Here is a 24,714-nt window from a genome sequence, read left to right on the forward strand (position 1 = left end):
GGGTAACCTTAAACCTGCGAGGCTTTGAAAGAGGGTTCATCAAGCGTAGGCTGCGGTCCAAACTGCCAGCTTCACAGCTGGCTCTTTGGTTTAATCTAATAAGTATAATTAATGAATCTTGATGAGACAGTATATGCTCTGCTGGACTCATACATCCTTTTTCTCCCTGCAGATACAGCGTCACTCTGTGTACCATGAGATAATCTAAGGATATAAAGTTATGGGTATAGTGCTGTTGCTAGTTTATTAGGACAAACAACACTGTAATGCCTCAAAATAACAACAAAAAATCCTTAGTTTAGGGACTTGTATCAAAGCCCATATTCTTATATTTTATTTTTGCCATTTTATTTATATTATTATTGTTTGCTCGTTCGATGCGACTGTCACAGGCAGTTATGCATTTAACAAACACTCGGTCATTGGATTAATCATAACAATGAGCATGCTACAACCACAATATGGTACAAGCAGGATATTTCATTAGTAAGCTAATGAACATGAAAGCTTCAGCTCACCTTCCACAGTAGTTCACACTCCCTCTCGTCCAGCGCTTTCTTGTGCCTGAGGACCAGGGCCTTCACTTCAGTCTGCACCACCTTGGCTTTGATCTCCACCTGTTCTGCCATGGCCTGCACCTTCTCCATGCTTAGCTGAGGAAGCAAAACACAATGATGTCATTGTACTGATATGGCGTAACACCCTGTCAGCTTATTTGATAGTCAGCTGACGCAAGTACCAGACAGGACTGTCTCCACACACCACCACCTGCTCTGTTTTATTACTCAGATGGGATACAGATGACCCCCAGAAACAGGATGCAGAGGATCAGGAAGCATTAAAAGAGAGGACACAGTATGTGCCATCTTCCTGACAAATGAATGGACCAACACCTGCAATCTGTTCTGTGATCTATTCCTTTCTCACGTTTGGTGGCTTCTCTCGAGAGGAAAAGGAAACATGGGGTCAGGAATAGGAAGTCCCGTCACACTGCACAACATGACGCAACTTCCTGCTGGACAGACCCACTGTTCACTCCTGGTATTCAAGGTCGGCATCATGAAAACTTAAAGCACGACATTTGAAATACTTTTTTCACTCAAAGTGCAGTAATAACCTTCTGAGGAGTGCCTAAAGAACTGAGTATGAAAAAGTACTGAAAGTTAGCGGAAGTTTAAGGCTGCAACTAATTATTATTTTCAGTGACAATTTATCTGTCAATTATTTTCTTGATTAATCAATCAGCTATTTCGTCTATATAATGTTAGAAAATGGCAAAAAATAACTATCAGGGTTTCCCAAAGCTCAAGATGACATCCTTAAATGTCTTAAATGTGTTGTCCACAACCCAAAGAGATTCAGTATACTGACAGGAGTCAAGAAACCAGAAATTATTCACATTTAAGATGCTAGAATCAGAGATTTATTTATTTTAATTTTATTTTGCTTGAATTGCTTTTTTGTTGTTATTTACCACCAAGCAATTTGGCATGTTTTGCCTTGTGATAAAGGGTTTTAAAGTATTAAAAACTTTTGTTTTGGTACCAAAATGTAGACATTTGAAACAGGCTTCTCTTTTTACTGTGTGCCTCTCATGACACTGCATGGAATTACATCATCAGGGCTTCAGCACAATAAAATGAGTTTCTTTATTACCTTGATTATAACTGGCTCTAAAATGCAACTGCACAGTGTCAACCTCAACCTTTGGGCTTTTACAACCCCCAGTTTGAGCTAAATGCACATTTTCCTCTTCGTCTCCCACCCTGTATTTATCTGTCTTTTCCTCTGGCGTTTTCTGGGAGGTCACAGGGTGAACCGGACCTCACAGGGACGAAGGGGAGGTTGGATAAGGCTCTCTTTGTGATATTGGCCGCAGGGATCAAAGGTCACCTAAACCTCTACAGGTCGTGATCTGCAACCCTTGTCTCAAGACACATAACGTCCTACCCCCCACTATACTCTGCAAGAACAAAGCCTGGCAGCAGGGTCCTTTTCTCTTTCGCCTGGCCATTTGAGTTGGGCAGCTACAGGGTCAACTAAATCAGGCCCCCAGAGAGAGAACAGCAGGGAGGACTCCTGGAAGAATCGGGGGAGGAAGACAGTGAGGAAGGAGGCAGGGTGAAATATAAAGCCACCGCCTTTCTCCAGTTGTCCCTGTGTTCCTATAAAATGCTAATTTTCCTTCTCTATTTTTTTTTTCTTTTTCTTTCTGTTTTGAGCTGGAGTGAGGGAAAGGGAATCAAATTAGTTTCTCCATTTCATTCTTCATTTTCTATTTGTCATACTTGGTCTCATAATCTCCCTCTTCATGTCTCCATCTTCTCTCTCTTTCCATCTTTCCATCAACATTCCCAGAAGAGCACAGCTTGGAGCACAAAGAGCATCAAACTGACCAATCAAACCGCAGCGTGAAAGAGCTCTGGCCAACCAGGAGGTCACAAGTCCAGGGTCAGAGGTCAGCGAAGATAATAGGCGTGGAGTGGGCGGAAATTTCCTACCTCAGGGGACAGGAGCGTGTGGTGTGTGTGTGTGTGTTTACATATTATCTGGCGTCAGCATTTACTCCCATGGTGACCTGGGACAAAATGGACACAGCAAACACCACAACATATTGCCAGATGGTAGGCGGTGTTGCTCATGACTCAGCTGCACAGATCCTGGTTCTTTTCACCAAATGAATTATTGAAGTTGTTGGTTTGACTCTCTGTAGTCATGAACAAGTGAGGGTTTAAGTTTTAAACTACACGTGGTCTGGAGTGGCATTTAACTGAGCAGATCCGTGTTGTGATATCTTGGAATTTGTAGAACACCCGGAGTGACATAAGTATGCATGCATTTAGTGTGAAGCAGTCACTCAAAGGTCAAGCTCTACTGAGGAGATAGTGAATACCAACGTGTCACATGACCTGAGTGGAACAGCTAGTGTTTCATGTTTCAGGAGTCTTTACCAAGGTTAGAACACTGCCCCACCTTCCAGGCACACTGGACAGCACTAATGTTGGTTACCTGGACTATCTTTTATAGAGTAATTATTTTTTTGATTTTTGATAAATGCATCAATCTTTTCCTTTCCTGCATAGGGGATGACAGTCGATAAAAAGTCAGTCACAATTTCCCTGCTCAGGGCAACATCTTCAAATTGCTTGTTTTAGCCAAACGACAGGATAAAACTCAAAAGATATCGACTTTACAATAACATCATTTTGAGAGAAACAGGAAATACAAACAGTACAGAAGCTGAAACCAGTGTATAGAGCATTTTTAGCCAAACTAGAGTCGGAACTGAAACATTAACAACAACTTTAAAATTTCAGATTAATTATCATTCATTTTTGTGCAGACGTACGTGGTTCCCAGACAGTGTACGACTTGGTGACTTGACCTGGTGATGCCCTGACTTCTTCTCTAGCGCCACCATGAGGTTGACATTTGTGTTTTAAGTTTTTTCATTCATTTCCTGTTACACATCAGCATGTTAGTATTTTCATCATGAGCATGTTAGCATGCTTACATTCATATAAAGCTCAAATCATGGCCTCACAGAGCCACTAGTGTGGCTGTTGACTCTTGATCTAGTTCTTAAATAAAAGGAATAAAAGTAAAGTAATGGCCTATCAAAATTGTAGGCAACTGGGAACCAAAATTTGTTTTCAAATTAGAACAGACTCAAGAATTGGGTAAAAAAAAAGTAAGTTCCGCTTTTGGATCTCAAACACATTAACCCTTAATTACTGCAAACATAGGCTGCATATCTGCCAGGACATGTCCATGTCACACAACAGCGTGTTTGTTTAGATACAAGCATGTTGGCTAATGTGACCACAGTGTCCTAACATAACTGTGTCATTCAGTATTCAGTACGTATGATTAGTTTAACATTAGTAGGTGAGTCTAGCTATAATGAAGACCAATAACAGCTGCTGTTTGCTAAAAGCGACAGTGGCTAATCATTTAATGTGGTCATGTCAAGTTTGTGCTGTAAATGATGGCTGTAACTGTGGAACAGTAAGCTAGCTGTAGTCCTGTTCAGGTTTTCAGTCATAGATGAATGGAGTGAAGAGTCCACTTACAATGTATCTGCATCTGAGAAGCAGCTGGAAAACTCTTACTGCACACTACTGCTTTGTTTCTCTTGTTTTAGTACAGTTTGTGTAGATTAATGGAACCTTTGTTTAGCAGTGCATAGCTTCAGGCATCAGGCTTTAGTTAAAAATAATTTGAATTGACCTACTTTATTAAAACAATAAAAGAATATGGATATTTTTATATTGGAACATTTGACTTTTTCCCTCTTTCAGAACAAAACTGGAATCGAAACTGAGAATCAAGAACTGGAACTGTCTAATTTCTGCGAAATTTGAATCAATAAAATGCAAATAATACCCAACCGTGGGAATTAGGTGTTTTGTGTCAATTTACTTATAAATTAATTGTTTCAGCACAATTGAAGACTTATCCTGTCAGTTCAGTGACAGCAAATGCAACTCGTGGTGCCTTTGAAACCTGGACAAAAAAGGCCAAACAACACTGTTCAGACTGTTAGTAAAACCTCTCACCATTTACATTCGCATGTTTCACTGTATGAGTTGTAATCTAAGGGGGGTCTGCCACCCAATCTATAATTACGTAAATGAACAGAGGCGGTGTGTGTGTGTGTGTTTGTGTGGGAGTGAGAGTAAGAGGCGGGGGTAGTGAGAGGGTGACTGAATAGGTAGGGCAAAGTGTTCCACTTCTTTAAAAGAGAAGGGGAGTTCTCCTTTCTCTGAAATCCTTTAAATACCTCATATACCCTCCCCCATCGTACTCACCACTCCTCCTCCCCTCTGACCTTCAGCCCTGCCCCCGGCAGACCTCACCCCGTGCAACCCACCCCCTTTCAGGGCCAGCTGGACACCTCTAACCCCAGGCTTCCCAGCAGCCCAGGACTGGTCACTCTCAAACAGATTCAAGCTGATCATCTCTAATAGTCGGCCTCTCTGTGCTAGAGAGACACAGCTGCTCTCCTCAGCTTCTCCTCCGTCTCTCTAGGAGATGGATGAGTGTTGATTTGTGTGGTTTGACCTTCATAAGGATAGTCTTTTTGTCAGACCTTGGAGAAATGTGCAAGAGCTCGTGGCTTTGTTTAGTTAAGACTTAAATCAGTTTGACCTATTTGAGTGATACGGGACCTTTGTCTTTAAATGTAATTATGAGAACATCTGGCCATGTTCTCTTAAATTGATTATCTGCTGGATTCTCTAAATTTGAAAGATTTTGCATGAAAACAAAAAGCAGGAATAAGTTTGACTTCGTGCAGGAGTTATTTTTAACTCAATACTGCTGCCTTGGTTCAAGATTTCAGGGGTAAAACTAACCAAAAAAAACAAACAACTCAGGGATATTTTTCCTTTTCACTCCCTGTGAATGTCTGTCTGGGTTCCTGTCTCACCTGCACGGCCTGTCGCCCCTGCTGTGCATCTGCCAACAGCTGAATCGTGATGGCCCTGCAGTCCTGTACGGCATCTTGTAGATAAACGAAGGTGTGGCCAATGTGACGGCCCACGCTGCACTCCCTGCAGATAGGCACCGAGCAGCTTTCACAGAAGAACAGGAATACCTGAGAAGAGAGAGAGATATCAATGGACAAATTAGTTGTGTGTACAAAGTAAACCACAGTCACGGCCGTAGGCAAGCCAAGCTGTACTCATCAATCGCCAAACTCATTTTTACTCATTTGAGATGTTGGATACATCAATAACTGACCAACTGTTTAAATTCCTCTCATTATCTCTTGACAATCTTCTGTGTAAGTATAAACTACATAATGCCCATTTCTTTAAGCTCTGTGATTACTGGTGTGTTTTACTGATATCAGACACCAAAGCCTGACATTGAAATGAAAATGCAGGATGAGCACATTATTCACAAAGTTATGTGTCACCCTTTTCTCCTCTTTTTCTCTCACACAGAGCTAATTAATGAGAAAAGACCACGAATGACAAACAAAAGTCATTTATATGTATGCATTACCAAGAAGGCTCATATGGGCCTCGACACCCCAGAGAGCTTCTATCTTCCAAAACACAGAGGCAGAAGATGCACAGAAGGACTAAAGGCCACCAAAACTAGATCAATACTCATTCAGTAGAATCTTTTAACATCTGAGGAGGAGGGCCATAAAGGGATGTTACTCCCATTTCACATTTTTCAAACCATTTATTACCGTAACCAAGTTCAGCAGTCTTAGGCTTAAAAGTTGTTATTTTTTTGTGTACAATGATGATAATTATGGATTACATAAAAGCAGAACTGATCGTGGTTTACCAAAAAAAATCCCTCTCCCTTGGGATGTAAAGGAAAATGATCATTTAACCTTTGTTGCTAAAACCCAAGCCTCGCTTTAAACCCCTTGTCTGAATGCTGATTGGTTGTAATGAAGGGCTAATTAAATATGCACTGGCCATCATATCCCAAAGAGACACTAGATCAATGGCCTCCAATAGCAGGAGACCTGAGTGGATGGGGAGGGGCCTGCAATCAATCCATCAATAATGGCAGTTCCCTCAGGGAGCAGTATAATCTAATGAGACACACACACACACACACGCACACACCCTCCCCCTTTATCTGACTTCCTCCTCCTCTCTGCCTCCTCCTGGATCCCTTTCTTCTTCTTCTTCTTGTCCTTTTCTTGCCTGCTCTCTTTCTGCTGAGCCCTGTCCTCTACTACAGTCCCTGCACCGCTCTGTCACTCAATGCACTCCTCTTCTCTCCTGTCACGTCACCTCCCACCCCCATCGACATCTCCCAAATTCCAAGGGGACGGGTCACACAAAAGCAAGGAATGCAGCTGGGCTGGAGTGGAGGAGGAAGGTGGAGAAGACGATGATGGACACAAGGCTGAGGCAGTTGGGGGGTTGAGGGACAGGCAGATTTACGGTGCAAGGACAGGATGGATTCTGGTGAGCGATTGGGCGGTAGCATCTACAGGACTGAGATTAGCAGCACTCAGATCATCAGATGGAGCAGTTCCATTATTGACAATTGCATGATGAGTGGTTTAATGAACTATATATTTTTACAGCTATAGGGAGGCTGTTCCTGATGTGAAAAAGCTGACTTGCATACTTGCTATTTGTGGCGTTTATAGTCCTAGCACCTATTGTTCAGGAGAGGACAGTTATAAAGTCTTAAAAAACAAAAAATCTATGGTAATCACAACGGTATCCCCAGACAGTGACCTGCACAGGCCACAAACATTTTTAAATAACATAAGGTTTAAAAAACCATCTCAATGAACTACAAACTGATTTATCCAGGGAAGAAAACATAATTTCATCTATAAACCACCTGGCACTCTTTTTAGAATGATTTGGACTGTACCTCACACCTTATCACTCATCCTGATAATACTGTAATTACTGTAATATCTAATGTAAAACATTTACATTTTCTTCTTCAGAAAATTAGATGAGATTAGATACAAAATGAGTTCCAAAAACACAAACTGACATTTTCCATCACATCTGCCTGCCTGGCTCTACCTGGTTTGACTCAGTGCAGCAGCCTGGTGCAGCCGGGATTTTGCATTTCAACCACAACTGAGCTACCTGCTTGAAGGTGTGTCTTAAACCAATGACGCGCTTGTCTCTAGCCCCGCAGTACTATCAAAGAATCACCGCTAACAAAGTGGGTCCGCTAATTCAGTTACTAACTACTTCACAATAACCAGTCCACAGAACAGTGTGGTAGGTTGTGTCAAATATAATTAGCCAATTTACTCAGAGTCCTCAGCTGCAAGCGTCCACCTACCATTTATTAGGATCTATGTTGTTGCCTTGGAAACGTCTACTATTCCTGAGACCCTAACTACAAACCAAATTATCATCATCATCTATCCAAAACAATAAAATGACATCAAAACCACACAACTGACCACGGACCATTTATGAATCATTAATATCTTAGGACTGTTATTTCATGTTCGCAGTCACCAAACAGGGCAAATTGAAAGACAACAGGAGAACAGAAGCCTGTTATTGAAAACACTGGAGTCCTACTTCACATAAATAGATCCCATGACAAATACCTGCAAGAACCTTCAGATGCCTAAAATGCTATCTGCAGCTTTCTTGTCATCCACAGCGCAACACTCCTCGAGGTGAAACACACTCGTACACACAAGGTTGTAGATTACATAACACGCTGGCCTCTTGGATCGCCAGTCAATATTATTGACTCACGCAGGATACTGGCTCTTCCCACAGGTCTTTATGGAAGGATCCTGTTCCCTCTCTTACCTCCATCTTTATCTGCCTCTCTCTCAAACCAATCATTCAACAATCTGCAAGTCATTTGCCACAAATATGTATTTATTGTTCAATCTATGAAAGACAAAAGTGCATCCCGCCCAAAACAAAGTCAGGAAGGCAGCTGCATGTGGTCCTCCAACAGGCATTTCACAGCCATGCCATAAGCTGGACACGCTGGATATTTCTGGTGTGCTCTTGCATGTGTGAGTGTATCCGGCACGTGACACCAAATGTGGAAAAACAACCTTAAAAGATGTGAAATAGGCGTGGTGTCACACTAACAAAGTTGTAAATTCCACAGAGAGCACCCTGGAGGGAAGGCCTTCGGGCAGCAGTGACTCACTTCCACAATTTATTTGTCAAGCACCAACACAGCAAGCTCTAACAAAATATACAGAAGCACAAGTTGACTTGTGTGCAGCAAAGTGCACAACAAATAGCATATACAGCCACTCAAGGTGAAATGCTAGTAGTGAGGTGCTATTGGAGAGGGGGCTGGAACAAACATGCCATCACCAGCTATAAAAGCTCTGAGCAGGAGGGCTCGGCCATAGTGGGGGAAGTGAGTTATTGTATTTCATTAGTGCACCGGATGTTTCTCGTGCACCCTCTCTGCCCATTACGCTCCTCCATTCTGAGTTTACACTTAGACACACCCACATACGTTGGGGCGTTTGTATTTAAAAAAATGTCTTGTCATAAAGAGAAACCTCAAAAAGAATTCAGGGACTATCATTGTAAGCGTTTTGTTTTTGCCACCACCTTATTTCCATGAGAAACATTCAAATGAAGGTGAAACGATCAACAACCATCCTGATGGTACATTTGAGGATTTGCCATTATCTGTTTTAGATCATTGTAAATTGAATATCTTGAATTTTGGAGTGCTGATCCCAAGGAATTTGATATTATAAAGATGCTATCATGCTCACTGGGAAATTTTGGTAGCCTTTACACCATTTTCTGACATTTTACAGACAACGATAGAACTGTTACATCCATAAAATAGTCTGGATTATACTGCTCATGTACCATCAAGCCAAGCACTGAAAAGTCTCAGCATGGACCTGTAATTTCAATAATTTTAGCAATTTACCTCTGCTATTCCCACAGCAGAACTGCTAGTAAATTATGTAAAACAGAAGAAACACACAAGCCCCAAAAAGGACAGGGACATAACAATGTGTTTTATTGATTTCTTATAGTTTTATAACGCAAGTTCACCTTTTAAGATGCTAGTTGTATCTAGAATTTGTATGATCGCACCATAATCTGGCCTGACAAAAGCACACTGCAGGGAAACAAACAAATCTTAAGGGATATAACCTCAGAATAAATGTATTGTGGCTATGAGCCTGGCCTTGTGCTCACACTGTGGGCAGGCTGCAGTAGGATACGCCCCCTTTCCTCCCTCCCTCCCCTTGCAGGTACTGGGAACTGGGGGAGAGGGCACGAGCTCCACTAGCCAGTAGAATCGCTCGTCGCAGCACTCACAGCCTGCCTGCAGGGCCGAGTTGGGGGAGGGGAAGAGGGCCATGTAATGTCACACTGTGGTGCCAGCAAAACCAGGGCTGCTCTGGGAACTATGAGGGCACGTTCACCAAAGCTGACAGCGAGATGCTCAGATATCTGCAATGGTCATGTCCAATTGTCAACAGTTTCCATCTTACTCTATAACTCAACTGTCAAATGAAAGAAAAATGTATTTTACATGTAGTTTCAGAATATAACTGAAGGCACTAAAAGGCTGAAGTCATGCAGTAGATAATAAGTGTATTTATCTTCATAATCAAACAGCAGTAAAGTAACTGATAATGATTTTCACATTAATTACAGTTAAATGCACAAGGAACTGAAATTAAACAAATATGCCTTCTGAGGTAAGTAGGAAAGATGTGATCTTATTTTAAGAGATGAGATCAGAGTATTTCCTTTTGGATTTTATTTTTCCAGAAGCAGTAAACGAGGGCTCAGGTTAGCAGGATGTGATCTTTCAAGAAAATTGTTCTAACCCACAGAAACAAAATCAATTTCTGTTTAAGACTGCTGACAAAGTATATAGTTAACCAATTTGTGTTTTCAAAGCTAAAAAAGTAACAAACAAGTGCACATTTTTAGAAAATTTACTTGGATCATTAAAAAACACAGACGTTTTATCTAGTATGTTTTTTTTTTTAGACTAAAAGGGATTTACTGTGAGGACGTTAAGACTTTTTTCATAAACCCTGTCAGTGCCCGAGGCCTGTGTGGTCTTTCTTAAACTGCCTGTCAACAGACACACACACACACTAAAGGGACATTCCTAGAGGCTGATGTCTGACTCAAGCGGTTAAAAAAACTGACATCTAACACATTTCAGAAAGGCGGTTTCTCTTGAGAAATGGACTGCTTGAAGGAATAATTTGAATACACCTTTAAACAACATCCTGCTTTGCACTCAATCACCAATAATTTCACCTGGGAGCTTCTCCTGTACAACTACTGGTTTCTGAGTTGCCAACTGGAGCAGTCAGGCCAATCCAGGACAAAATAAGTGGGGGTTGCATTTTGAAGATAACTATGCTCACAAAATGTATTCGCCATACAATGTATTTCACATAGTTCTCTTTTAGACACGATTCATTTTGAAAAAATACTTAAAAACATAATAATGACAGCAGTAATTAAAAAAAAAAAAAGAATTGTTTTCTTTAAGGAAGTTGTATATCAGACTAATCAGGCCTAAAACACAAACGATCTCCGTCTAGACGATCTAATCTCCGTCCATACCAACACACCTGAAAACACATCACACTAGGGCTGGGCGATGTCTGCCAAACTGGCATATGACGATGTCTACAATGAAACATCATGATGGATGATGACATCGCTGTTTACGAATTTGAGGCAGCACGTCCCCTGAGTGTTGTCTTAAGGCAGCAGTTGCCTATTAGCTCACCACTGTAGCCACCGCTGTTTCCCACCGTTGCTCTGACATGAATCTCCAATTGTCTCACCCTGCAGAGGAAACTATCTCCCGTTACCACCGACATGCATCCCTGTGCCAGGTTTAAAAGTGTCCTCGTCTCCACACCACATGTCTGTCACATAGCCTTGTTCAGCCTCATATGCATAAAACAATGTTGGCCGACTAGCCAAGGACGCTAAGCTAAGAAAACTGTGTATGGCATCGTTCATTGGCCCAACACTATATCACACGGCCATTCATGTACAGTTGGCATGCATTTGCCGGTGTAAACAGGAAGCAGATTGGTTACTCTACTTTACTACATTATCAGCAGCCATTTTGTGTCTCTTTTTCCACTTGTGTCCACTTGTGCCTTTCTAAATATAGACAATCTTACAGCCAGTCCGTCAGTGTACAACCTCAAATGCGATCATATGACATAACACATACGTCACGTTAACATTTCCCAATGATGCTTCATACACTGATAAGACCCAATCAGGAAGCAAATATGGGTGTCAGCGTCATTGTTTCCAAAATCTTCAGTTTCTGCCCGTCCAGACAAAAACTGAAAATACAGTTTTTAAATATCTCCTGGAAACAGTTTTCCAAAAGGTCAGTTTTCAGTGACCTAAAATGCTGTTTACTTGTGTATGAAAAGTCAAAACACATGCACAGACTATGCTTTAAGAATTACCTGTGTAGAACAGGGCCTCAAAGTCATGTCAGGTTACCAGCCAAGCATTTCAGAAATTTGTTGACGAACACGCAAGGTCTGTGCCATGGTGTGGGGGTGTCATTCCATGGTCCGTGTGTAGGGAACCCTGCTGATCAGATTGCCGAAGGCAAAGCTGCTATGTTGTTATGCTAGTAGCATACCGTTCCTACTAGTGGTGTTTTGTCCTCATTGACATAATAGTAAACAACCAGGATGCCAGGCAGATCAATAATGTGTTTTTTAAACTGGGGCACAAGACCAAACTGAGTGATCATGAGTGAAACATGGCGCTACACAGAAAAATGTCTGTTGTTACCCTCAGTAGTATTTTCATTAACCATGCTTAATAACACACCCAGCTACTGACCCAGCACCAGACCTAAACCAGTCTGGTACGTTCAGGCTGGATAATCTGTGGAGCACCCAATCCCAGCACTCCCAGCAATCCCAGGAATACCATCTGCCAGACAAAGCTCCTTTAATGGAACGCACAGACACCTACTCCCATCTTCAACCTCCAAAACAACCTCAGTAGCTTGTTTTTCCCTCCCCTCTCTGTTCCCCCATCACTCTTTTTCTCCACTCCTCATTGCTAATTTCCTTCCTCCTCCTCCACCGCTGCCCCGCCCTCTCGTGGCAACCCCTGTTGGCTTGTTGCCACCGACACAACACACACACGGACATGCCTGCCGATGTTTTGAAACTCTGCCAGATACATCATGGGGGCGGTGGCCGTAAGCCGGCGATCTGATTGGACAGCCCCACAGCGGAGAAGGAAAACAAACCACAGTCAGCTGGCCTCCTTACACAGCGAGCATGTGACTGACTGTCGGGTGCTTAGTACTCGAGCAGTAAAAAAAAAAAAAAAAAAAATGGGGGAGAGGGAGAAAAGACACTGAAAGGGTGAGAAAGGTGAGGGAAGATAAAAATCAAAAGAAAAAGGAGTTCAACGACAATGAGAAGGCAAAGAAGAGAAAGAGAGAAACATGAGAGGGAGTCGCAGCTTCAAGCAAACACGGGACGAAAGGAGACGCTGTGTGAATGAAATGTGGAGCAGCTGAGATGTAACATGTGCATGTCTGTATAGTCACACACCAGCTATTCTTGGTTACCGTGGCTTTAGAGAGCATAATAAACAGCCCACATGCTTAATGACCCTCAATTCATGACAAGACTGCTCTTTTCCCACTTCTACCACTCACATCAAGCTCTCATAGTTATATTGCCTGCTCATACATGTCAAAACATAACCATTAACAGGAATATTCTTAAATAGTCCATTAAAATGCAAGGCTAAGAACAAACATTCACCGTTTTGTACAACGTTCTGTTCCAAAGCCCTCGTATACATTCACTGCCTGTTTGCTGCACACATACACATGTACATGGCTGGCATACCAACGTGGCAGCCTAAGGAGAATGGCCTTTACAGGAAATGGCCTGGTTATACAAGTCAGCCGAAACATTAGCATGAGCAAATGCCTGTCACAACACATGTAGCATTACCCATTATATAAGTTGCATATTCCAAAAGGGGAAATTCCTGAAGTGAAAACATTTATTAAACAATTTTTGAATCAATCTGCTGTCATATCGCCATGCAACAATAATGTATTGTTGACTTTATCTAAAAATAAAGTTGGTGAGGGTGAGACAATGAAATACAATCCAAGGAGTCAGTTTGTGTACGAATATGTCAGCAGGTCTCTAATGTCTTCAGATCCGGGTTTGCTGATAGTTCCTGGATATAAGTTTACAACGAAAGGAGACGGTGCTTTGGAGGTTGTGGCTCATAAACTCTTGAACTCTCTCCCTTTAAACAAAAGATCAAGACCCATTTGTTTCGACTTGCCTTTGTGTAGTTGTTCTATTTTCTGTTTACTTCTGCTTGTATTTTTTTTTATGTGTTCAAGTCCCTGCTGGGACAAGTTACTTACTTAGATCCACGAGTCTGAAGGTTTCAGATATCAAAACACAACAGAGTGTAATTTTTTTTTTTAACTGTTAGGGAGGATTTTACAACTCTGGAAAGTTCTCAATGCCGCAGTCCTTTCATCCTGCATCCCAGTGAGGTAAAAAGCAGATATATGACATTCAGGTTACAAAGTTATGTACTAGGAATGCGCATTTCCTGTGCAAATATTGACTGGCAGACGCAGCACCTTGCCCAATGACAGTATATTGCACTTTAGCAAAAACTGCCCCTTGTTCAACTTTTTTGCTGGTTATACTGTGATTCTTTTTGTTTTCACCTACTGTTATCTATAAGAGCGTGGCCTTACTGTATTGTATTACACATATATACCTAGCTTTAAGGGTCTATTCAACATTACTTCCAATAAAAACCGATGGTCGTCTAGGACCCTGTGAAATACGTGCAGTAGAAAATGGTTAGGAAACAAAACATTCTGATATGATCATAACCCAATACGCAATATGATCACAACGCACAATTCTGATATGGTCAATGGTACATTGGTCTGAAGGTTCTTCAAACTACAGCCAGTATGCCAACTTCTAATCTCAATGGCTAACAAACTAGCATAGTTGTGGCCTTATATATAAAAAATAAATAAATAAATAAATAAAAAACAGTGAAGAGGGGGACAAATCATGGCTGGAAGCTGTGCAGTGTCCCCCATATAGAGTTGAGTGCTTTAACATTAAATGTGTTAACAGCGCAATCCCGTTGAGTGAGGTCAAATAATGGCCAATTAAAACCCCATTTGTGCCCAACCACTGAGTAGGAAGTGGCAGCTTCCAGCTTTTGAATGGGTTTTAAATCCCGTTGTCAAAGAGAATGTGATAAATGCCTTCCTTTCTATCCATTAAATTTATATGGCCCAAAGTCCTCAAATGGACATCAAAGCTAGGACACACACACATACACACTCCCCTTTAGCCAACATGAAACACATTCACAACACACAGGAAACAGGGAATGCTCTCTAATTACTGGGCACATGTTGCACATTAAAACGCTGGAAGTCCAACTTCATATAATCCAACTCTGCTGGCTGTGTGGAAACACACACACTTGCACACACTAAAATCCTCTTCAGAGGATAACTACCTACAGATGGGAGATGCTCATAGAAAGGAAAACGCTGCTGCCACACACTCACACGGATACTTCCAGGAGTGATGAAATGTAATCACTTGGCCCTCAACAGCAACAGCTGCTAAATCATGTTGAGGAGACTTTCTGCATCCATAATGTCCATTGTCTCTGACACAGAGCAGAAAGAGAGCACTGATGAGAAAGGCAGGAGTCGGCAGAGGAAATACCCAGTGTGTGTGAGAGAGAGAGGGAGAGGGAGAAGGGGAAAAGAGAACCCAGGAGGTATAAACTCAAGTTACAGGAATTCCTCTGGCCTTGTATCAGCGTCAGTGCTGGGTTAGGTTTCCTTACAAACATTCTCTGCGAGCGAGCTCCAAAGAGGGGGGAGTACAACTGGTGATCACAAAGCCAACCCAGCATATGTTTCAAGTGATGGTCTTCCTCTGTGGAGCTGCATAATGGAGCAGTAAAGTTTAACAAAGAAAAGTGAAATTGTGGAAATGTGTGACAAACTACGATAAAATCTCAAGACCTCCCACTGCAACTGAACATCCCACTGTCTTCCTCACTTTAAAGCTTGACAAAAATGGCCCCCGAGGAGATACAAGAGCATTGCTAGGCCGTCAAACTGATTAGTTCAACTTCACCTCATCCTTATAAACACGATGCATTGTAGGCGCTCATTGCCCAGCAACCACTTTCTGTCCACTCTCAGCCTGCTTCAGCAACCCCCCGCCCCTATTACATAAAGACTATGTGTGTGTCGCCGAGACACCATGCGCGTGCACAGCCAGGCTTGTCGTCATGGTGACGACAATTTAATCTAAAGCACAGAGTGACATTTTGTGGGATTATCATATCATTAGGTGTCTCTCAGATGGAGCTGCGTATGTATTTCTATGTCGAGGGTGACATCACAGCGAGCAGAGGGCAGTCCTTTGATGTAATCCAATTTTCCATTTCCACCTCACACACACACACACACACAACGTGGGACCCTCTCTGACTGCCAGTGCGTCTGATGAGTAACAACTGACATTCATGCTGTTTAAGCAGGCCAACATATTCAGTCATGTGTGCAGACCCTATAGTATATTCTTATCAGTGGGTAGCTGACTTCCTTTGCTACCCGAGGAGTCTTATCTTCCAACTGAAACCCCTTTGTTTGGCCATCAATCCTTCTGTATCCACTATTTCAGTTCCAGTTCTGCAATTTCTGATACTCTCTATTATCAAATGATCTTCAGTTGAAGTGCATGCATAATTACTGGGTTAACTCTGTGTGCAGAGAATTGGGAGAAAATGCGAGGCCAAAGCAAATAAACGTGATATGCACTTCACAGCCTCCATAAGGAAAAACAACATAACCTCTCTCTACATTACAGTTGATGAAGAGAGAACTTTTCATGCCCCTCCCTGTCACAGTATCACATCCCTTTTTTTCCCCCCAATGTCCTGATTTTTTGGTTTTTCAAGATTTGATTGCTTTCCAAAAACTGAATAAAGCACAGTATATGTACTTGTATAGAGGCTTCCTACTTTTAGCCAGCTACTGTCACCAGTTCAAGTGATAACTGTTGGCAAATTTAATTAGTTGTGGCCAGCAGACCACAGCTATTAACAGAGTTATTTCTGGGCCGGAAACTGGCAGTTGATTTGCATTGTGGTCATTAAGGTAAGTATTTCTGTGGTCTTTTTTAGCTGCAACTTTAACGTTCAAAGATAAATAGATAAACACAGTGGGCCTACCTATCTGCTATTTGTCAGTACATTTCATATCTACCCAACAGAGACATCTCACTGTCAGTCAGTACTGCTACTTTGGGGTAAACTGTCTTTTTTTTAGTCTGTGGCCCCACGATATATTGGCTGACCTATATTATCAGTACATATTAGCCTATTGCAGATGGTATCTAGCATCAGGACGATAGGCGCTGATATATATATTTTTGAAGAAAAAAAAGAAAACAAAAGATGCTTGAGATAATTTAGTGAAATTTCTTGTTTCAGTGCACATATGTCATCTTAGACAATAAAGTTTATCATTAAACTGTAAAACATCCGGCCTCCATTACATATCTCTGCCGCAAGTGTTTGATAACCACATTTGAGGAATCACTGCAAAAAAAATATTTTACTCTCTAATTTCTGCCACAAAAATCTATCGGTTGGCTCTACACATTAGTGGAGGTGTTGTTACCATATGAAAGCACAAACATGCATTTTAGATGAATAAGATGTATACACTTTCAAATAACGTCATGAAAAAAAAAACATAAGGCAGAGCTCTTCTCTTAAAGTTTTTGTAAACAAACATTGTGATTAGTTTTATCGACATAAACACTGTATATTAGCCAAACTCAAATTTAATCCATTACCCATTTTTAATATACACATGACACAATAACCTGGAATAACCAACAATAACCTAGAAACACAGTTTTCTGTTGTTTAGTTGTTTCAGCACCGAGCAGTAACCATCAATGGCACCAATCTCCAGGGAGAGAAGAAATTCCTCAGCAGGCTTACGTAACGCTGCAGAGGGGACAGACCCCAGCTCCTGGAAAAAACTCTGCTCCATAACTCAGACTATACAGCCATTTTATATTGGTATGAGGGCCCTGACACACCATGCAAACCTCAAAGAAGAAACTTGGATGTGATGCCTTGCGTCTTCTGTTAAAAACTGCATTTGATTACGCAGCAAAGGCTACAGCTGACGGCCAGCTGGCTGCAGACATGCAGTGTACGTTCTGGGCTTGGGTGACAGGAAATAAAGTCAGTCATATATATTTAAAAAATCTGAACAAAGAAGCCAATTGCTGCACTACTGCAAATCTGTGTGTCAGGACAGCAGATCTCAATTAGAAATGACAAATTTCACTTCATCAACACTGTGAAAGAAAATCATTTTGATGACGTCCCTTCCCCCATGCAATAAACATCTTCTTACTACAAAGGTCTCTGTTGTCCTCGTCAGTAACCAGCTCCTGCAACCCATAAAACTAGATGACAGACATATCTAGTTGGAGATTTGCTGGACAACAACATTCTAAATGGTGACAAGGTTTTTTCTAACTGTGAACACAATACTAGAGCTGCAACCAACAATTATTTTCATTGTCGTTTAATCTGTTGGGTTTTTTCTTGATTCGCTGATTAGTTGTTTGGTCTATAAAATGTCAGAAAATGGTGAAAATATGTGGATCACTGTTTCCCAAAGGCCAAGATTACATCCGCAAATGTCTTGTTTTTTCCACAACCCAAAGATATTCAGTTTACTGTCATAGAGGAGTAAAGAAACTAGAAAAGTTTCATATTTGAGAAGCTGGAATCGAAGGGTTTTTAACCAGGCTTTATTCTCATTTCCACATATCTGGCCAATCACAGTGCAAATGCTGGATGCTCATTTTGGGAAAGTTACAGAAATAGTCGGACGCAGCTCCTGCTCCAATCCTGGGAAGGTGTGAGGGGAGGGGTTCCCGAAAGCTATTCAACCATCTGACAGGCTATTCTGGTGTAGTCTACTGGCTAAAAAAGACTCTTACACAAACTAGGAAATGGCAACCTTTGTAAATGTGTATTGGATAGGCAAACTGGGGATTAACAGAACAGGATATCAAATCTGAAAATTCCAGAGAGGGCCAAACTTGTCTTTCAAGCAGACTGGGTGTATGAGGAACCATTGAACATGTGAAGGATCTGGAACTGGGTGACAGACAATGGCTCTGCTTGCTCAGTGCTCACAGGTAAAGAAAGACTTGCCTTCTCCTGTGTCATTCTCTCCCCCAGGGCTGAAGCACAGTGAGTGAGTGAGGCATTACTGGGAAATGAAGCTGTTACTGGAAAACTCAATCCACCCATTTACTGGCAATGAACAGGGGGGTTGTGTGGAAGGTGGGGGGCCATGGGAGGAAAAAATTAATTGGAAATCTGACCTGGGCCTTTGTGACTACGCGCTTAATTAATGTTTTGCAGACAGAATTACTCATTTATTGATAATGCTGCATTTTTTATCGAAGTTCAGCGCATTTTAACAAAGACCAAGTGTGTACCCGAGTCTACCAATAAACAAACATCTGTCTGGTAGCAGCATTGAATAAAGATTTACGTTTATAACAACGCTACAAAAAAAGTGAGTTCACTGGTGACTGCTGGCTACTTAAAGGACATTTTAACACAAGATCTAGTTGTTTTGTTACATGAAAGCTGGCTCCCTGATGTTCCCTTTTCAACCTCGCCCAATGCCTCTAGTTCATGCCATATCATAAAATCAACAATGAATAGAACCTGGAACTAAAAACCTTTTTCAAATACACAAATTTAAATAAGCAGCCTCTCTCTTGCCTCTGACAGGCCTCCAGCTTGTCAGCATCTTTAGCAGTGCTAGTACTAGCAGTAGCATTGTGGGGTGTGCCCCCATTTAGATGGAATCGTAAATACGCACATGGATCAACAGGAGAGCATGTGGCTAATGAAATACAGATTTCCTACCGCCCTTTTTCACACTATTTCACCGATAGGTGGAAGTAATGTGCCAAGAAGCGTAGCAATGCGCCCGCAAAGACAGAAAGAAAGAAGACTGCAAGCAAGCACAGGGATTAGCACTGCAGAACTTCAATTTTTTTTTTTTTTCAAACAATTTTGTTTAAAATAGTTTTCCATACTTAAGTGGAGTAAAAAAAAAACAACGTTACAGTTGTCACTAAGTGGAATCCTACTCAACTTTCCCACGTCGCACAACTGGGCGAAGGGGTCTTTATGTCTCAGTGAGCATCCAGAATGTTTTGCATTTACCACTGAATGGCATCCTGTACGTCTCCTCCATCATTTCATGGTTGAACAGGTAGTACCCATGCTATTAACTTAAAATATTAATATTCAACCCACATCTGTTAATTTGTTATGCTTACACATCAAACATTTTCAATAGTACTACATCATGTGGTAAATTGAATTATGGATATACAGTGCAATTACTGCATACAACATTTGCTGACCTACTGATCACACTCAATTGGCCAGACCTTTTTCTTATCTGCTTTTTCTAATTCATGCTTTTTTGACTAAGAAGTGTGCTCTCCAGCAGCAGGAGGCTTCTCTAACTCCTCAACAGAAAACAGGAGTGGTACAAAACTGACATTCCAAGACCGCCTGCTACTGCTATTTGTCATTCTTCCTGACCATATGACTAAACCAAGAAAAAGCTAGTTTCCTGTTTTACAGGCCTTTGTAGTTTACTCCGCCCCGATCACATGGTCCAAGAGGAAAAAAAGGAACTTTGGGCCCAGAGTTCCAACTTGTCTTTCCCATTATCAGAGAAAAGCTGGATCTCCATAATATGTCCATGGACAGGACTTCTAACAGTCATAGAAACATGTGTGCAGTTACTAAAGGGGCCTCTCTCTGCCCTGAATGGATGGTGTGGTACAGATTAACCAGACTCTGCATGTGTCTATGCTTATATGTGTGTGTGCACGCAGGGTCTTGGTGCGCGTGTGTGTGTGTGTGTGTGTATATATAAATCCTGCTCAGCACACGTGCCCGTTTGTCTCCAGGGAACTAGGTGAAGAGCCACTCAGCTCCCTTTGAACCTAAGGCCATATGGCCCCCAGTATGGGTCTATACTACACACACAATGCTATTACACTGCAGGAGTGTGTGTGAATGTGTTTGTGTGTGTACAATAAATAGAATTTTAATGGACTATCAACCCCACAGGACCAGTAGGATAGGCTGAGCTGCAAAGACAACCAATAATTTGTCATGCATATATTTCCCATTAATTTCTTAGACTGAGGCTCTGCTCACCTCATTGTCATGGTGTTGGCAGAAACTCATGCGATCCTGGAAGAGGGACAGCAGGGCGAAGTTGTTCTGCAGGGACTGTGCGATGGACACCCCTGACTGGCCCGAGTTGCTGTTGGCGTTGACTCGGCCCAGGTGGAGGCTGTCTCCAAGGCACTCGATGAAGTGGTCCTTGGTCAGCCGCACCCTCTGGTGTGCCCGCACACAGTTGTCACACAGATACTCCTGGCAGTCAAGGCAGTGGGAGGTGGCTGGGTTCTCCTCATCGCAGGAGCTGCACTGAGGCTCTCCCAGATGGTGAGAGTGCAGCAGGCCTCCATGAGGGTGATGGAAGCCGCTGGAGCCTCCACCTAAGACTCCCCGGGGATGGTGGTGGCCGTTCTTGTTCTGGATCTGCTCCTCAGAGCTCACCACCACATCCAGCAGGTTGCTGAAGAGGAAGTTTGAGGAAGGCAGGGAGTCCACCCCGGCCTCAGAGATGGACACCTTCTGATCGCAGGTGGGGCAACGCAGCTTTAGCGGGTCCCCGGGACTGCGCTGGCCCTCCAGGCACTGCCTGCAGAAGGCATGGAGGCAGGGCAGGACGTGGAGCCTCCTCGTGGTCTGGCTGGAGGAGGATGAGGTATGTGATGAAGATGAGGAGGTAGAAGAGCTGGAGGAAATAGGAGCAGAGGAGCCGCACAGCTCCTTGCAGAGCGGACAAGTCTGCAGGTCCGAGTCTGGAAACGAAGCCATCTGCAGTGTTACCGAAACACAGGCTGCGTTTTACAACATGCACAGTAATGAGGTTGAGGCATTCATTTGGGGACACATCGGCCCGTTGTGGTTTGTAGAAAATAAAGTTGTAGTTGAGGTAGATTCATGAGGTATTACAGTCAGTTCAACAGTGAAAACGGCGCTCATCGACTTACAGATTTGTCTCTGTATTATACCACTCTGACCTGATGCAAAACAACGAGGTAGCCAGATCTTCCAAACAGTTCTTCAAAGATTGTTTCTGAGGTGACAAAAAGAGAAATACTTATGCTGTTAAGATCATATCAAATCAGTTGTGTAAGGCGTTTTCTGATGGAAGCTGCGGGTTCGATCTTTAAAAATAAGACCAACAAGATGTCGATGGACGATTTCGGCGCCTCTGTGCAGAAGGATGGGCCGACGGTTCTTCGTTGAGGCTCATTAAATGAACCCGAAACTCGAGTGACACTGGGTCGGCGTCGAAATACTGGGGGCTCCGTCTCTCCTCCCCCACTTACTCGGCAACATGACTCCCGGGCTCCGCGCTACAAAACAACACCCAGTCGAGCATTAAAGAATGATTACTTCTGCTTTATTTTCTGCTCTCTAAATTTAGGCCCGAGTTGTTGTTGTTGTTGTGGCGTTTCTCTCTAGTCCACCATCGGGGCCCGTGCAGACGGCGTCGGGCGCAGCCAGCGGTCGGTTGGTGTTCGCAGCGCGAGCCTCGGAGAGCGAGACCGTAAATTATTCATCAAAGCACCGATCTCGCAGCGTGCCTCGGGTCGTTAGGGCATCGAAAACAAACACAGAGAGTCTCCGGTAGAGCCCAAACACCAGACAGGACGTCTGCCACTAGCCTGTGTGGGTGAATTCAGCGGTCCGCCGTGTGGAGAGGCCGCTTCCAGCTCTCCCTCCCCGTCGAGTCGGTCGGCTGGTCGCCCTCTGTGGCTCTCTGCGTGGAGGAATGCGGAGGGTTTCTCCTCCGGCGGCGTGGAAAACGGAGCCCTGCAACCGCGAATAACTCGGTCCAACGACCGTCCGGACCTTAATGCCGTCCCTTGCTTCGTCGCTGTTGCCGTTGTTTACTCTCGGGTGAATCTCCTCTGACATAAACACAGGGTGTGCGCTCTCGGTGGGCGCGTGTCGCTCGGGCTGCAGCTCCTCGAGCCGCTCTTATCCGACTGAGAGAAAAATGGACCCACTTCCGCCCGACGGAGGAGAGAGGGGTGTGCGCCAAACGCTCGTGCCCGAGACTTGATGGGAGTGTGGTGGTGCGCGCGCAGTGCTCACGGGCGGCAGTCAGTTGTGAGTGACACGGTGAGCAAACAGTTAAAAATGGGTCTGATGGTTTTAACGTCAGAATGGGAAAAGGTAAAGGAAATGAAATGGGATGAAACCCAGAGGCCGTTATCTGATTAAATCTACTGTTCCCGCAGGATATTCAGCACATAAAGCTAATTATGATTGATGTTCATACTGTATAAAGAGCTTAGTGAACCACAGCCCTGCAGCTGCTGGACTGGTGGAGATGGCTGATGGCTACTTAACAACTCCAGGAACCATAAAGCTTCAGAATATTTACTTTACTTGGAAGTTGTGATGGATGTACATAGAAAGATTCCCACCATGGTAGACAATACAGTTGCATTTTATAGTGTAGTGGTTACAGTGTCCGGGACATCTACATTTGTAATCTGCACTGAAGCTGACAGCATAATTACTAAACACTGACACCTCTCATATCAAACATCTGTATCTTACAGTTAATATTGAAATTAGCACTTCATTGTTGGACCGAGTGACATTTTCCTTTCTTTGAGTAAAAAAGTGGGAACCACACAGTCAATGGTCCATCAGCCAATCTGTCATTTTATTTTATATTTTAAAAAAGAGGGTGCTTAAATCATTGTGTAGCCTTACAAACAATTCCTTGCAATATGTTCTCGGGTAAGTGCATCTAAATATTAATATTTGATAAGTAGAGCCTATAACTACAGCAATTTAATAGCCTAATAAAATTCATAAAGATATTGCCTAATTAAAGATAACAATAAATAAGATATGACATTTAAAAAAACATGTCTAACAGATTGCTAAACTGTGTTTGTCCAGACTAATAAAGTAATGCATCCACTTGTTTTATACATCTGATTTCCATTCCAACATATCCCATTTTGGGCCTAATACCAAAAACTGGCACCATCAGCTGTTGGAAATTTAGACAGTCTAAGCCTATGTCTATGTCAGACTAAAATAATTGTTTGATTATAAAAAATAGAGAAAGTTGTCATTTTTCACTGTAATTTGACCATCGATTTGACTGCTCATTGTCTTTGCTCTACTCTGCACTGACAGTGGATAGAAAGATGGTAATGGTCTGTGTTGAAGAGAGGGACTACTGTAGGTCAATGACAAAAAATGAGGTTCCACAAACATAAAGCAGCACGAGGAGCAGACCAGTCAAAACTGTGGGCTTTGGCTGTTATCTAAGTGAGATCATATGAGACACTTAACAAACTTAATTTGACACAGGTCACAAATGTTACTCCATTTATCTCGGGGGTTAAAGGAAAGAACAACAGTGACTGGGACAAAAAGGGGGAGATGGCGAGTTGATTTACAGCAACCTCATGAGGTGATCAAAGTAAGCGAGGGCAGATAAAGGGATGACGCTTTTGACAACATGCCAGAGGTTATGTTGATACACCAAAGTGAGGACGCATTCCTCCTGAAGGAATACTCCACAAAGCAGTATGTTTCACACAGGCCCTTCATGAAGCCACCGCAGGCAACTCATGAGTCCTTTTGACTCAGGCTGCAGAATCAGCACATAAAGTTCTCTTTTCTATGAGACAGAAGAAGAATTTGCTCTTTCATTCGAGGCAGCATCAGCCCTGAGATGACACATGCTCAGGTCTGGAGGGCAGTCAAGGTTACAGTGAGACTTGAGGCAACGTGGTGGTCTTAACTTGTTTAAGACGGCACACACACACAAACAGTTCTGTGTGAGGATTATCTCTATCCCTGGATGACACACCCTTCAGCAGCAGTGTTTTGGCTCTGGTTTTTTCCATTATTTCAAGCACATCATCTGACTTTAAGCCCTCCTAGTTAGAATCACAGTAGAATGTATCCGCCTGCAGTGTTCATT

At 42.7% G+C, this 24,714-nt stretch overlaps 1 protein-coding gene across 1 annotated transcript in view; it reads right to left on the reverse strand.

Moving 5' to 3' along the window:
- The window catches only part of trim71 (tripartite motif containing 71, E3 ubiquitin protein ligase), a 34,007-nt gene extending 11,285 nt beyond the window's left edge, over positions 1-22,722 (reverse strand). Inside the window, exons 1-3 of the mRNA XM_084379807.1 lie at positions 20,832-22,722; positions 5,432-5,599; positions 519-653 (exon numbers count right to left, since the gene is read on the reverse strand). Coding sequence (XP_084235933.1) covers positions 519-653; positions 5,432-5,599; positions 20,832-21,563 — 1,035 coding nt within the window. The 5' untranslated portion in view covers positions 21,564-22,722. The remainder of the gene's footprint in view (positions 1-518; positions 654-5,431; positions 5,600-20,831) is intronic.
- Positions 22,723-24,714: the final 1,992 nt, after the last annotated feature.

This window comes from Pagrus pagrus (genome assembly GCF_965226575.1).
Source record: "Pagrus pagrus genome assembly, chromosome: 17".
Classification (NCBI taxonomy): Eukaryota; Metazoa; Chordata; class Actinopteri; order Spariformes; family Sparidae; genus Pagrus; species Pagrus pagrus.